This window comes from Tigriopus californicus, chromosome 7 (assembly GCF_007210705.1).
Source record: "Tigriopus californicus strain San Diego chromosome 7, Tcal_SD_v2.1, whole genome shotgun sequence".
In the NCBI taxonomy this organism is placed as follows: domain Eukaryota; kingdom Metazoa; phylum Arthropoda; class Copepoda; order Harpacticoida; family Harpacticidae; genus Tigriopus; species Tigriopus californicus.
In genome coordinates, this window is record NC_081446.1 from 15799849 (window position 1) to 15815722 (window position 15874).

The 15874-nt window shown below is 45.7% G+C and overlaps 3 protein-coding genes and 1 long non-coding RNA gene across 4 annotated transcripts; 2 read left to right on the forward strand and 2 right to left on the reverse strand.

Annotated features, from left to right (window-relative positions):
- Positions 1 to 2017: 2017 nt before the first annotated feature.
- Positions 2018 to 3181, forward strand: LOC131883092 (small ribosomal subunit protein eS19-like). The gene is made up of 4 exons (XM_059230437.1): positions 2018 to 2087; positions 2169 to 2249; positions 2473 to 2642; positions 2908 to 3181. The coding sequence occupies exons 2-4, from the start codon at positions 2179 to 2181 to the stop codon at positions 3096 to 3098; spliced, it is 432 nt and encodes a 143-aa protein (XP_059086420.1). The 5' UTR covers positions 2018 to 2087; positions 2169 to 2178; the 3' UTR covers positions 3099 to 3181.
- A 1393-nt stretch (positions 3182 to 4574) lies between these two features.
- On the reverse strand, positions 4575 to 6499 carry LOC131883081 (protein ABHD13-like). The gene is made up of 4 exons (XM_059230426.1): positions 6044 to 6499; positions 5312 to 5737; positions 4869 to 5242; positions 4575 to 4791 (listed from the first exon to the last, which is right to left on the reverse strand). The coding sequence occupies exons 1-4, from the start codon at positions 6366 to 6368 to the stop codon at positions 4693 to 4695; spliced, it is 1224 nt and encodes a 407-aa protein (XP_059086409.1). The 5' UTR covers positions 6369 to 6499; the 3' UTR covers positions 4575 to 4692.
- A 338-nt stretch (positions 6500 to 6837) lies between these two features.
- Positions 6838 to 15793, reverse strand: LOC131883096 (uncharacterized). The gene is made up of 3 exons (XR_009373578.1): positions 15662 to 15793; positions 15449 to 15578; positions 6838 to 8096 (listed from the first exon to the last, which is right to left on the reverse strand). It is a non-coding gene; the product is annotated as an uncharacterized LOC131883096 (long non-coding RNA).
- LOC131883072 (neurexin-4-like) lies at positions 9758 to 14869 on the forward strand. The gene has a single exon (XM_059230410.1). It carries the CDS (start codon positions 10374 to 10376, stop codon positions 14277 to 14279), a length of 3906 nt encoding a protein of 1301 aa, XP_059086393.1. The 5' UTR covers positions 9758 to 10373; the 3' UTR covers positions 14280 to 14869.
- Positions 15794 to 15874: the final 81 nt, after the last annotated feature.

Below are 15874 nucleotides of genomic sequence, written 5' to 3' on the forward strand. Positions count from 1 at the left end.
GCTATTCTGACCGCTACACAGAATGTAATCCCCTGTACTATACAATGAAAGGTTTTATTTCGACTTTTTTTCATTTTTCAATCCAGGCATGATATTTGGTCTACCAATGAATTTTTGTTAGCAGGCCCAACTAGTCTTTGAATGTAGGGTTGATCTGGAATGCTCGCTAAAAATTTGTCGAAGTCTGACTTGAAAGATGCTACCGGATCAACAACGCCTACGTAATCCTTACAAAAATATTTGAAGGCTGCAAATTAAACAATCAAGGAGCCCGAGAAGGAAGGAAGCGATGTGGACTCATTGTTCGAACTAGCCTGGACTCTCGAGGGCTTGAGGATGCTCCTAAAATGTACCTTAAGCCACCAGGATCACTAGAATTAACCCCAAATCATGGATTAGGACATAGCTCATGGATACTTCTGAAAATATACATAATCAGATACCTTTCGATTGATACTTGCTTATATGGAGGCAGGAATGACCGCATGATTGGTTAGGGACTAATTCTAAATACTCTGCCTTTAACCCCATTTATTACCTGAATTGAAATGGACACAAAATCGATGGATATTTCTTTTCACAATCTTACGCAGCAGTTCATTCTGAGGCCAAGGACACTTTCTACCCTTTCCACAGCTCACTAGAAAATCACTCTAGGGTGGCCAAATGACGTAAGTGATAGTCATAGGAAACAAAAGAGCATATGTCCAGGGCTGACTATTTGAAAAAGAATTGGAATACCATTACATTTTCAAATTGTGTAACGGCAACCACCCAAAAACCTAAAAATTACTCGTTGTAACCATTATTTTTGCATTAATAACCATGGTACCCGAGTGGTCAAACGTACCCAATACAGGCACGAATTGTCTTTGCGTTTTAACACCCTTTTACGCAATTTCATCTTACTTTCAACTTTCTCTTACGTCTTCTCATCTTTTTTTTTCATTTTTCTCAACTTAAAAAGATTATATTGTGGCCAAAGAGAAATTTTTTTTTCAAGTCTGCTCATTAGTTTGACATTTTAATAAGAACACTTCAAAGTTTAGGACTGTTGAAACAAAAATGCATGGGTTTAGAGAAGTATGGTGTTGGCGCAATTATTGGTTCTCTAAAATTAGGACAAGTAGTTGCAACGAGTAAAGCCATTACATTTTTGGGTGAATGACGGTTATCTGATGATTGATGAAGTAATCTTTTTGTCCACCGCAATTGTAAGTGTAATCCGTTTCTTAAATTGAGGAACGACTAACGCCCTGTAATCACCATGACCCTCAGAGGGCGCTACAAGGTGTTTCCTTTTTCTCTTGGAGTTTGCTTGAAAGAAAAAAGGAGTTCTGATTCAAACTGACCTTCTCGACCTCTCGACCTTCCTTTCTCAAGTGTCCATTCTCAAAAGAGGTCTTAATTCAGTCTTGCAGCAAATCCAATTGTCTCTGAAAGCTAGTCACAACTATAGATGTCCCTATTCACAACTACTGGACTCAAATGGCACTTTTTGAACAATTGCTTCCTTTGCTAGAAATTAGAGATTTTAGATTGTGTCCAACCTTTCCGAACACATTCAGGGAAGGCATGCATTGCTTGAGTTTTTTTTTTAAATCTGTGGGCGGGGGTAGTCCCGTTTTAGAATGGAGCAAACTTCTTCAAAAACCTAAGTCATCTGGCTTAAGATAGGCCATGTCTACGTACGATTCCTGTTTCAAGGTTCAGACGCAGAATTGTCAAAAAGCAGCACTTGTGGATAAAACAATCAGAATTGGCCACCCTGGCCAAAAGAACACCCAATAAAGCGCTGTGGCTTTTCTAATGACAACCTTTAGCTATTTCGACGTCATTTTTCAACTAATTCATTCGGGTAAAGAATTAATAACAATCTAAAAGATTAAAGATCTTTATCGCATGGACTTGGGTAGGCCTGTTCAACACGTGTCAAGATAAAGGTCCTTTTTCCTCATTCCATTGGCTAGCGCCTCTAGGGAATTTTATGAAACAGTCTTACTACTCAATTTCTCATGGCACTATCTGAGTTCATATTTACGTAAGCTGATTGTCGGAACTTCCTTTTCCCTTGGCCCTTCTAAAAGGTAAGCATCAATTCCCCATGATTCCGGACCCTTTTTGTATCCGTGTTACGCCCTTAACTGAAGGTTTGACGTGATTTTTAGGATCTCCAAGATGCCTTCCGTGAGCGTTAAGGACGTGGACCAACAAAAGTTCACCAAAGGCTTGGCTGCCTTCCTGAAAAAGTGAGTACCCCTTAGCTAGCTAGCCTCGCCGATAAAAAAGCAGATAAGCATTGGCTGACTGGACTGATCCATGATTCAATTTGGCGTTGGAGCATTGACAAGTCGTCTAACCCTTGGAGGTTGCTGAATAAGATTGCGAGGCACCGAACCCGGCAGTGTAGACGGTTCATGATTCGGGTGTGAGCTCTATTTGGCAATAACCACTTTCTGTTCGTGATGGCAGGTCTGGCAAGATGAAGGTGCCCGAATGGGTGGATTTGGTCAAGACCAACGTGTCCAAGGAGTTGGCTCCCTATGACGAGGACTGGTACTTCATTCGCTGTGCCTCTGTGGCCCGACACATTTACGTGCGATCTCCCGTGGGCGTCAACACACTCACCAAGATCTATGGAGGTAAGGACAAGCAAGAGCAGGATGGAGTGATCGATAAATCGAAGGAAGGAAAGGCGTTCCTCTTACCCCTCCTTAGACGTTGTGTCTCTGGAGAAAATAGGAATGCGACAGCCACTCGTGGACTCCAATTCTACCCTCTTTCCCTCTTAAGAGAGTAGATATTTCACCCCATGCACAATCGACGTTTCAATTTGCGCGATTGGCCCTGTCGCATTGGCAGTAATCTGGAATGGTCCATTCATTTCATTTCTCTTCGTATTTGTAGTGCGCAAGAACAACGGTAGCAAGCCCAGCCATTGGCGGAGTGGTTCCGGGTCTGTGGCTCGCAAGGCCCTCCAATCTTTGGAGGGTATGAAGTGGTTGGAGAAGGACCCCAGTGGTGGACGGCGCTTGACCTCGCAAGGTCGTCGAGATTTGGACCGCATCGCTGCCCAGGTCAAGAGCAACAAAGTTTAAATCATCTGAATCCACCCCACTCGGATCCGATCCGATGCATGATGAGCCGAGTCCGTTGCGAATAAACTTGGTCATTATGTCAATTTTTCTTTGTCTACCATTGGTAAAAAAGTTATTTCCCCACGTCTAGGCATCCTTCGATATTCGGTTGCACTAGCTCCAAGGTACTGAATTGTCTCTCGAACTAGACCGGTTTTAATACTTGCGAACACTGGTTGTCAGCATCTGGTGAAGATACTCGGTCTATTACCGGAGTCGTAATCATGGTGTCAGGTACAGATATTGCACACTAAAAGTGCAGGCTTTAGTCGCCGCAGACTGTAGAATTGTTCATTGACCACAGGAAGTTATGGACGTACCTCGATGACTAAGACTGGTCATCAGGGCTACATCAATAGCCGTATGTTGCAGGTTCGTCCTGTCCATAGCTTTCTTGAAGCTCAAGAAAACGCCGTTTTCTACACATGCCTGATGGTGGTAGCCTTGATATTTTGACTAACAAATCGGACCAAAGTTTATAGACACAGCCTAAATGTAATTACGGCTCAATTACCTTTTTGCTATTACTAGTCTTGGTCGAGGTACGTCCATAATTTCCAGGGGTCTATGAATTGTCCCATGAGCTCTTTAGTCTAACGTAATTCTGACAGACAAAAATTCAAAAAGACTGCCGTCAGAAGGCGCAGCGATCAGGACGCTTTTCTTCAAGTAATTTGACCCTCAAAAGATGGTTTTTTTTTCCGAACCCCGGTCAACACGCCATACACATATTGCGCTGATCAACTGGATTATAACCAAAGCAATTCCATTTTATCATGAGTAAACACTTCAATCCTGGCCATCGTCACTCGATGATAGTCGGTCCGTTTTACCATGATTAGTACGTATTCTGCCATTTCCTCTCTCGTATGGTGCATCAAATTTTGTAATGCCATGAATGTGTTCGGAAATGTATTTAGGCCCACGGGAACCATGCAGGTTGTTAGAGGACATCAGGATTGTAACAGTGTTGGTTAAAGCAAGATGGTAATGTACGTGTTGGGCGTTAATTGCCGAATATGGTGTTTGTCGATGCAGGACTTGTGTGGTTCACATTTGGGCAATTTCGTTCCATTGGAGGTGAGCTTTTCCACAACGATCTGGCCCCCAGAGTGAAAAACTTTCTCCGGGACCAGCGCGAGTTGTCTGTATAGAATGAGATCTTGCCAAGTTGTTTCTGGTGTCAATCCCGTGGTCAATTTATCGAGAGTAATATCTGTGGTCCAAATTCTCAAAACCATTCATCAACTTGAATACGTGGATCGCGTCCCTCTGCCTCCTTCTGGTGTCTGAAGTTGTCAGGCCCAGTTGATTGATTGTTTTCAGTGTGTTTTCTCACCTGAGCATTTGAGCTCTAAATGTAATGTAAGTTATATTTTGCGGGTCAAAGCTCAGTCTTTTAAGAAATTTCACTGGTATGATAAGAGATGTGTTGGCGTGCGTTTCAGGGTGTATTTTCGAAAGAACATCCAAGTAAATTAGCCCTGGACAAGACTCGGATTCGTCGATTTTTTTGACCGTCAACTTCTATTGACTGGGGCTATGAATAAAAACCTCAAATTATGCTTGAATGACTAACGAGTACAGTGGGCGGTGAGTGAACTCGAGCTTGACCAACTTGGATATCGAGATTGGTAACTCCGATCCCAACAACCTAAAAATGAAAATAAGATGGACAGGCCCAATCAAAATCTTGTACTTATAGGTAGAATGGTTTCATGATGGGCTTACTTCGTTTAAGAAGTAGCGTAACGCTTGGTAATACTGCTGACAAGTCCAGGTTTCGTTATGGCTTCCCCCAGGGAATCTGGCCAATCGCTTCTTTTCAGATCCGCACGAATTGAACAACTCCGTCATCATCTTGGGCGGAATGAGCGAATCAGCCAGGCCTGACAGGAATAACACGGGCACACAAATCTTGCACACTTTCCATCTCGACTTGAACTGATTCTTGTAAAACCACGTGGGAATAGCTCGAATGAATCGAAAATCGAAGAGAGACCGCGCAATGTCCGGAATACTCGTGAACGTATTCTCGATGAACACGCAAGCAATCTTTTCTCGGTTCTCTGAACGAGCGCTCAACTCAATGGCCACGGCACCACCTAAAGAAAATGATCCATTTCACGCAAAGTGGATGGATTACTGTGGCTGACTAAGTGCACGTTACTCACCCAAGGACCGCCCAAAGACCACAATCTTATTTGCATTGATATCACTCCTCGAGCTCACGTAGTCCAATCCGGCTTGGGCGTCCATATATAAACCCTCTTCCGAAGGTGCACCGTCGGAATGGCCATAGCCACGGTACTCCAACAAACAGATATTGCACTTCAATTGGGAGTAGAGCCCTTTGACATTCATCAGACGGTGACCGATGTTGCCCGCATTTCCGTGGAGGAACAATAAAGTGGGCGCCTTAGAAATCTGACCCGGTGGCTGTTTGATTAAGAAGAGGTGAAGTCGCGTCTGATCTTTGGCCTTGATGTAGACGCTCTCAAAAGGCAGTCCCACAATGGAGGGCGACGGAATGAAGACCCGAGAGGTATTGGGCTGGTCTGGATGATACAACACTTTGTCACTAGCATGGTACAAGATTCCTGGAACAGGCATTGAACATTGATAAAGATGGGCTAGTCATTCTATATACAACCAAGCACGGGTTAGTAATCTGCCAATTTGTAAAGTTTGATAAACCTTCAATCTGAAAAGAATTCTTGTGAAATGTTGGCGAGCAATGTAAAACCACCACAATCATGCATTGTCCATAACACAATGCTGAGGAAATGTTACCATTTCATAGGAAAAGCCACTTAGAATTCGAAACGAAGCCGGTCAAATACATATCAACGACAATTTACGGAATCATAACTCCTCATTAATGAAGCATTGACCATGATTCATACCTGTGGCCGAAAACAAGACCAAGAAAAAGGCGATGAGGCCGCCCCAGAGCCAGTAAAAGAACAGGATGCAAAGGATGGTGGCCGAGGAAAAGGCCCAAAAGCGTCGAATCAGTTGGAGCGTGATTCGAGCTAAGATCTTAATGAACTGAAAGTCCGAACCCACCCCCGAGGCCGCGGGAGAATGGCGAGAAACGGCGGGCACCGAGGCCGAGACTGGCGGGGGCGCCACGGTTGAGGGACTACTGCCTGTAAGAGTAACGGGCGTGGAAGGATCCTCATCTTCCGGTGAATCCATTAACAACCGTGTGTCGTCTGTAGTAGGCATCGTGAAAATCCGTCGGATCACTTCTTAGCGAGATCTCGTCATTGTCCAAGAGTTTTTGTTCCAATAATGGATCATTCGCAGATAAAGATTTCACGACAAGAGTGACGTCACGGAATATAAACCCAACATCAAAAGTTGAAACCAGATCATTTCATTGCGCCATTTGCTGCTGGCCGTGGTTGCCGTTTCATTGGTGGCTTTGGAGAGGCTAGTTGCCAGGTCGAATCTGGCAATTGCCCGACAGGCCTGAAGGCACGCCTTAATTTTAGGAAAATACAGTTGTGCGGTATTCCAATTTCTGCGCAAGTGCCATCTTTCGTCACGCTGATTGTAAAGAAAGCGGAACACTCTCCCCTCTTTGGAACGCCGAAAGTGGAGGAAGTCATTTCCAATTTCCTTACTTTGGGCACCAATGCTCGATAGTTTCAGCACCACAATAACCCAAAAAAGTTAGACGAGAAAATGTTTTATTAGTAAGGTTTATTCACCTGATTGCCGAATGTCGTTTAATGACTAACAGTTTATGGAACTAGGCGTTGTCGGTTCACAAGCTTAGAAATTTCTTTTGTTCTAATTACCCAATGCAATAATCTTTGACCATCCTTTCTAGGCATGAATAAACTGATGTGAACTTTCCTCTCCGAAACAACCATGTTACAGCAAATCGTAAATTTTATTTTTCTAAAGGGAATGATTAAACCAAGTCTTGAATACTGCGTTAAGGATCATTATAAAGGTTGGAGAAGAAAGCGAATAGATACAACAGGGGACGAAGGATTTTTACTAAATGTTTTAACAGGAAGGACGCTTTAACAACTTTAGTGGAATAATTGGCCCAAATTCCCAAGTTACGGTTATAATAATGTAGCACTGATTGGCTAATATATTGGCCATTGACAGTGGATCCAAATCATTCTCATTCGAAGTGGAGCATCCTGATATCTTGCTTTCGTTGTGTAACAGTTTACGAAATGTTATGCCCAAATGGAGCACGTCCTGGGTCCACCTGGAACGAGCGTGTATCATTTCTGCTCCCCTGGCTCAAGCCTGGTCATTGAATATCCCAAGTGCTTGCTATCTTGAGTTCTCAAGTGCATGCTCCCCGCATGACGTGTGTCATGTTTATTATGAACTATGAGTTGAGCAGGCATACACAGACCCTACTTTGGCATTGGCAGAAGATGGACGTTATGAGCTGATAAGGAACACATTTGTCACAGATCATTGAGTTAGTGTCGGGTTTCAGTGTCAGAGATGATGAGATGCGAAAGTGCTTGGAAATTCTATCCCAGGTTGTAGATTGGCTCGAAATTCACATCAGATACTGCTCACCGCCATGTCAAGACCAACATGGCCTCTTGATACACAGTAAGAGGGGGTTGATCATATGTGACAGCCTGAGGAAATCTCCAGATAGTCGGTCCACTTTTTGAGCCCAACCTCAGGATGAATTCCTCGAGAGTCTGCTGTAACAGGTACTAGTGCAGATCGATTGCGAATGCATTGCGAGAAGCTTTGTTTCGGATCTGATTGCAAGGGATTGTAGACTAAACAAATTGGGTTGGGGGCGAATCTTTGTCGGAGGCTGTCGAGATGCTGTTCCAAAGGCAATTTCCTCCCTGCCTGGATTCTGAATGCATTCATAATCTCATATAAATTGGATCCAAGAATCTTGAAATTACATCGAGGGGCTTTGGCCTCGGATCATGCCCCCTTCATTCTCATTGTCTGAAATGGGGGCGCAAATAAAATTCCTGGTTTGCCTGGAGAGGTCCGTGCGTCTCATAGGGGTTAAACAAAAAGCAGCAGAAAAAGGAGATAGGTTAGTGAGGCATGTGATACTTCCTATTCTCCTATCAGGGGTTCCTCGTTTTTTTGGTTGCGTTTTACTTGAGCTACAACAGTTGCCGTGCATGCCGTTTGTTGCCCTCGAGTAGTGTAGTACGTACATATACACTCTTGTACGTATGGTAGTACTTTAGTAGCCTGCAGGTCTACCAGTTCTTCTTCGCGTTTCTGCACGCAAGCTTGCCACCTCTAATTACCCCTGATGGGACGTTGGAACTGAGAACAACGAGCTTCTTTTCAGCACATATTGTCCTACCTCTGAGACTGCGGGGAGCACTGGGCTATACTACTGGGCTATACACGTTCTACACACTGCAGTCGCATTGCCTTTGGATGGTGATGGCATGCTCGTCTGAGTAGTTCCAATAACCATGAATGCCCAGGACATGGAAGCTGGCAGCAACACCGCGGGACGTCTCAAATATTTTGCACCCAAAATTGGAGGATTGCCTTTCGTTCTTCTTTGCGAGAAGATGATTCATTAGAAGCACGAAAGCAACGCCGCATCTGCATTCTCATGTTCCTGGACCAACAGATTCAATTTTCCCTTTTCTGTCTTTCCTAACAATTTTCCCGTTTATGTTGTCGAGGAGATCGAACTTTTGTCCCAAATACGAAGAGGAAATACTTTTTCCTCTTTGCTTTGCTTCTTTTAGTGGGTCGATTTTCCTCTTCAATGGCTTTTCAGAGGGTTTCTTCTAATGACTGGCCCTCTCTCCTAAAAAAAACACAAGATCCCAAAAGGATTTTGCTGAAAGAATTATCGTTGCCTGAGGAAAGATTCGTGTTGGAAACCCGGAGTCGATTATCATTAGTGATCAACCTAATCCTGCTCAACCTTCACTCCTGACACTCAAGTGAACTTTGGGCATGATGGTAAATCAAAAAAAGCCCGTCTCTGACAATTTCCAAACATGCTTCGGCCAAGTCATACGGAGGAATCGGCTTTCCCTTTCGGACGGAAAAAAGAAGGAACAAAGTCAGTCGCTTCTTGTTGCAACGAGAGACGGTGTATCTTTTTCTTGAAGCTGGCCAAGTCTGGTCCCACTTTTCTGGGACGCTCGGAACAACGACGAATCGACGATACACGGAATTTCCAGGGAGTGCGAGGAGAAGGAACAACACAAGAAGGATCCAAAGGAGTGTGCCTTCTCCTTGTCCCTCTCGAAGTGTGGAACATTTCCACGAAGGGCCGACTGCACTGTACTATGTATATATACTCCATGGTGCTAACGTCCCCCTCTTCCATAGCCAGTCCCATGGAGAACAAGAAGGTAGTGCTGGTGGTGGTGGTGGTGGTGGTGGTGGTTGGAGGAGTAGGAGTAGGAGGAGAAGAAGAAGTGCGGATGTGTGCATGAAAAGTGCTCCTTTTTCGACCCGCCGCTCGGAACGGAGTGGACGAGATTCCCCTTTTTACCAACGAGGGGGCCAACATGGAAGAGGGAACAAGGAACGAGCGAATGTGGATGATGATGTGCATCGCCTCCTCCTAACCTCCTTCTCCTCCTCTTCCTCCGTCTCGTTCTCGTTCTCGTTCTCTTTCTCCTCCTCCTCCTCCTCCTCCTCCTCCGACTACTGCAACTACTATCCTGCTTTTGCTTTTCCAGCTTCCCAGGCGGTTTCAGTATCAGAATGGACAGCTAGGGCGAAGGACACCGAAAGGAACTCACAGGAAAAGCACGAAGAAAACCATTAGGAACGAACCTTACAGGACAAGTAAGAATCAGCAGAAAAAAGAGCATGATGGGATATAAAAGAAGAAAATGGGTGCCAATCATTGGAGTGCTGGACTAGTGGATTCTGTAGGCTAGAACTTGATCCAAGCCAATCGGAGACGGCTGGATTCCCGCCCTCTTTTGACGATTGTCGGAGGGCAAGTTTTGGGACTCTTCACCTGTACCGTTGGGGGTGCCCTGGGTTTGAGATTGAACCACTGCCCGTGCAACCAGTGCCTCCAAAGCCAACAACAAACCTGAATTCGCCGACAAGCACAGGTAGTAGTCCTCCATCCAGGCAAGTTGAGAGTGTGCTTGAGAGTAATAATACCTGCCCAAGTTCAGGCTCTCCCGTCGCCACCCATCCGTGTGTAATAACATCATCCCAACAGTGAAAAACAGAAGGGCGAAACAACGCCTTGTTAACTTTCAAAAATTCGCCATGGCCAAACGGAAAAAAGATTTGGCAGACATGGAATTGGCGACTGTGATATCATTCCTAGTGTTAGGTTGGGTCAGTGGGGAGTATCTGCAAAGTCGATACGACGACTCCAATACCTACTACGACCGTTTTTTATTAGACTCTCCGTACAATCTGTGCCGGGATCCGTTGATGGCCCAGGCCAATGTCAGTGCTACGAGTTCGGCCAGTCAGCGAACCCCGGATATGGCCCGTCTTTGGGGTGGATCCGCGTGGACGGCGGAAAACTCCGACTTTCAACAGGCCTTGAATATCGATCTGGGCATCATTAAAAACGTGACTGGGATCGCCATGCAAGGTCGGGCTCACTCTGAAGAGTATATCATTGAGTATCGTATCCAGTACGGATCGAACGGCAAGGACTGGATCGATTACAAGGAGGTGGATGGCTCTCCCAAGTTGTTCGTGGGTAACGTGGATGGGGATTATGTGGTGCGAAATGACTTTGATCAGCCCATCATAGCCCAATGGATCCGAGTCAATCCCACGCGATGGGCTGACCGAATCTCGATCCGGATGGAGCTATACGGATGCAACTACATTCCTGATGTTCTGCACTTCAACGGCACGGCTCTCATTCGTCGAGATTTGGCCAGATTCCCGGTTGCATCATTGCGTGACACGGTTCGTCTGAGGTTCAAGACCAACCACGAGAATGGAGTGATCCTATACTCGCGAGGATCTCAAGGAGACTACATCGCTCTTCAGTTGGTTGAGAACAGATTGCTTCTCAACATAAATCTTGGATCACGATTGGAGACGTCCATGGCTTTGGGATCCCTCCTTGATGACAATCTCTTCCATGAAGTGGTCATCTCGAGAGAGAGACGCGATGTGATCCTCTCTGTTGACCGTGTACGAATCCGCGATCGGATCAAGGGGGACTTTCACAAACTCAATCTCGATCGACATCTGTACATTGGTGGAGTTCCTAATGTGGAAGACGGCTTGGTGGTTTTTGAGAACTTCACCGGTTGCATTGAGAACATGTATTTGAATCATTCCAACGTCATTGCCGGTTACAAGGACAGGTTGGGCTATGATGACCGATTCTACAATTACGAAGACGTGGGAGGAGTCATCAAAGGCTGTCCCGTGGATTACTTCACTGTTCCGGTGACTTTCAAAAAACCCAAGGCCTGGGTTAGGCTCACTGGCTACGAAGGATCTTACGGCCTGAATGTCAGTATGGAATTCCGAACCTACGAGGAGAACGGTTTGCTCCTGTACCATCGCTTCAGCTCGGAGGGATTTGTGAAGCTCTTCATGGAGGATGCCCGAATTAAAGTTCTGATCGTGGCGGCGGACATTCCCCAAGTGGAACTGGACAATTTCGACCAAACCTACAACGACGGGAAGTGGCACACGGTGGAATTGGCCATGAGCAAAAATAGAGCCGTTCTGACAATTGACCGCGATCCCATGGAGACACGAAGGATCTTGGAAATTGCCACTGGGGCCTATTACATGATTGGAGGGGGGTTGCACCGGGAAGCTGGCTTCGTTGGGTGTATGAGGCATATCACAATTGACGGCAACTACAAGATCCCGTCTGATTGGAAAGACGAAGAATACTCCTCAAAGGATGACATTGCTCTCGAGTCTTGTCACGTGGTCGATCGCTGCACCCCCAATCCATGTGAGCATGGTGGTGTCTGCAAACAAAATTCTCGCGAGTTCTATTGTGAATGTGAGGGCACAGGCTACACAGGCGCCGTTTGTCATACCTCCCTCAATTTCAAGTCCTGTGTTCATTACAAGAACGCTCATCCCGAGTCTCGCTACGCTGAGACTATCATTGATGTGGATGGATCTGGTCCATTGGCGCCCTTCCCTGCCCGTTGCGAGTTCTTTCCCGATGGAAGAAATATCACTTACGTCGGTCATCGCAACGAAGAGGCCACTAAAGTGGATGGCTTTGAGGAAAAGGGCAGCTTTCAGCAAACCATTTACTATGATGCAACCATGGAGATGATGGAGGCCCTGATCAATCGCTCCGTGGCGTGCGTTCAAAAACTGGGTTATGATTGCAAGCGATCTCGTCTTTTGAACACTCCCGTGGGATATAGTGACAATTTCTCGCCTTATGGTTATTGGGTCTCGAGGCAGAACCGTCCCATGGATTATTGGGCTGGCTCGTTGCCCGGCTCAAGGAAATGTGAGTGTGGATTGTTGGGGGTTTGCTTTGACCCCGACAAATGGTGCAATTGTGATTCCGGCCATGATGATTGGCTTTGGGATGGAGGCGAAATCACCCAAAAAGAGTACCTCCCGGTGAAGGCCCTCCACTTTGGCGACACCGGTAATCCTTTGGACAGAAAAGAAGGTCGCTACTCCCTTGGACCCCTCGAATGCGATGGTGATACCATGTTTGACAATGTGGTGACATTCCGCAAGGACGATAGTGCCATAGAGTTGCCTCAAATCGATTTTGGCCAAAGTGGGGACATTTACTTTGAATTCAAGACCACCTCTCAGAAGACCATGGTCCTAATCCATTCCCAGGGAACCAACGGGGATTTCATCATGGTCTCGCTTATAAGTGGGAACCATATCCAGTTTGAGTACGAATCTGGCAAGGGTCCTCAAGGCGTGACAGTGGAGACCTCCTATCGACTGGATGATGATCAGTGGCATTCCGTATTGGTGGAAAGAAACAGGAAAGAAGCCATGGTAATTGTGGATGGTGCCAGAAAGGGCCAAGTCAAGGAACCCATTGGACCCGTGAGACCCATGTTGCTGGATCAGCATCTGTTCGTTGGAGCCTCCAAAGACTACACGGACGGTTTTGTTGGTTGCATTCGTGCCATGGTCATCAATGGGGTCATTGCCGACCTGTTGTATGAGGTCAACAAAAACCCATGGGGCCTCTACGGTGTGGGCACAGGGTGCGAGGGCAAGTGCAAGAACGCGCCCTGCATGAATGGAGGCACCTGCAAAGAGGGCTATGATCATTTTGAATGTGATTGTCGCTGGACGCCGTTCAAGGGACCAATTTGTGCCGATGAGATTGGTGTTAATATGCGAACTAACTACATGATCAAATACGACTTCAAGGGTAACTACAAATCCACCATTGCCGAGAGGATCCACGTCGGCTTCACCACGACTGATCCCAAAGGATTCCTTATCGGGGCTTATTCCGACATCAGCCAGGAATATCTGACTTTGATGATTTCGAATTCTGGACATCTCCGATTAGTCTTTGACTTTGGTTTTGAGCGACAGGAGATGATCTTCACCGAGCAGAATTTCATGACAGGCCAATACCACGATGTACGAATCGAGCGCTTCAATCAGGGACGCAAACTCATGATGAAAGTGGACAATTACGAGCCTCAGATTTATAGCTTTGACGAGTCTTTGAAATCCTCCGCTGACGCTCAGTTTAACAACATCCGCTACCTTTACATCGGTCGAAACGAGACCATGCGAGAGGGATTTGTGGGTTGCATCTCACGAGTCGAATTCGACGAAATCATCCCCCTCAAGCTGCTCTTCCAAGAGGATCCGCTCTCCAACATTGCTGCCACTCCCGAAACAATCACAGAAGACTTTTGCGGGATTGAACCCGTGACCTATCCTCCCGAGGAGGAGGAGACCCGTCGGCCACCCGATGTGGACGAGGAGAAAATCGAGCATCTGTATCGAACCACCAACTCAGCCATCTTAGGCGTGATCCTGGCCATCATCTTCATCCTCATCGTGATATTCGCCGTTCTGGTGGGCAAGTACAAAAATCGACACAAGGGCGAGTACCTCACCCGCGAAGATGAGGGCGCTCAAGACGCCTTCGATGCCGACACGGCCGTACTTCAGGGCAAAACTGGTCATCAAGTTGAGAAGAAAAAGGAATGGTTTATCTAAATCGGGAGGGTCAGACTCCAAAGCAATCACAAATTATTACTATTGTACTGTATGGCGCGATATCCAATTCTTCCACTTCCGTCTCATGCCTCGACTACTCTTGAAGAAATGCCTCCGCGCTTTTTAAACCACCGTCGATCAAGTCATATTGTACATTGGCATACAACATGCAACATTAACAACTACTCTTCCACATTCCAAGAATCCTCAACGTAACCTTACTCCTGCTAATCTCAATTTATTAGAATCTACCAAAGGAAACATCGTTGCCATTTCTCGACCTCGCCTCACGGGAATGGGATCTTTTCTCTTCATCAAATACTAGATAAAACTATGATTTTTGATACCATCCCAGAGTAAGGCAAAGAATAGGAAGACAAGCTAACGCTGGGTGAACCAACCACGTGGTGCCACGAACTCAAAAGAATGGAAGCGTTAGCAACATATGGAATAAGAATCGTGTGCAAACAAGGTTGCTACTCGACACACACACTCGTACACACACGCATACATATGGCCTCGTACCCCCGATATGAAAATGAAAATTAATCATAATAAATGATATACAATAAAACTGAATCCACGTCTCATCTTTTGGTGTTGTTTGTTCTGTATCCTGGAATGAGGTCCTGGGTCTCATTCATATTAATTGCCCGCACACAAATGACAATCTTAGCCACTTCGCTTTGGCTAATATCCTGGGGGAGGGCATACATAGAAGGAGGAGGAATTGTTCCCATTGCCTGCTTGGGTCCATGAAGACCTTGGCACAAAAACCACTCTACAGTATATTAGTGCGTGCGGGTGTAATGGGAGGCATACTCATCCAGGAGATCTGGCAATCTATTTGCATTGCAAATAATGCTTCTCCGACTACTACCAAGCAGTTGCAATTAATATTGTCAGCTCTGGTGGCAATTTCCCTTTGTTCTAGATCTCTCTGGTAGAATATCCTGCGAATTTTTAAGTTAAAAACATGGCTAGCTTTTGTTCGTGTCCCCTCCCAAACACGTTGAGCCTCGAGCTAAAATATGGGTCTGATCTGATGAGGGAGGATCATGGTGAGATGCGATGTGAGAGGAAAATGGATTTTGTTTGTCCAAGCGTCCCAATGCGTTCGGATCAACCAAATGGTGGCATTTGTCAGCTTACATGATTGGAACACTCACCCAAAAAAAGACGGAGCGAAGAACTTTCGGCTTTTCGTTCTTGAGGCTGAGATCGTTCGTTGGATCTCTGGAACAAAAAAGGCTCCTTTAAATATCTCCCGATGACCCGAGTTTGGGATTTCGAATGTTTCTGAAATTGCGAAAAACAACAAACAAGTTGTGATAGGCATCGATCCGAATGTCTGGTTCAGATAAATGTGTGATATCCGTTACAATATTGGGTGTTGATGCCGGTCCAATCCATTGGCATCCAGGATTTGCCACAGAGAGTTTTGGATCCAAATGTTTTTTGGCTGATGTCTGATCCCTTAATCACACAACAGGAGAGGAAGAAACGTTCGTCAACGCCAATCTTGGAGATCCTTTTTGATTCGATTTCCATTTCCATGCTTTTTTGTCGTAATCCTGAAAAAGCAGACCCTCCAA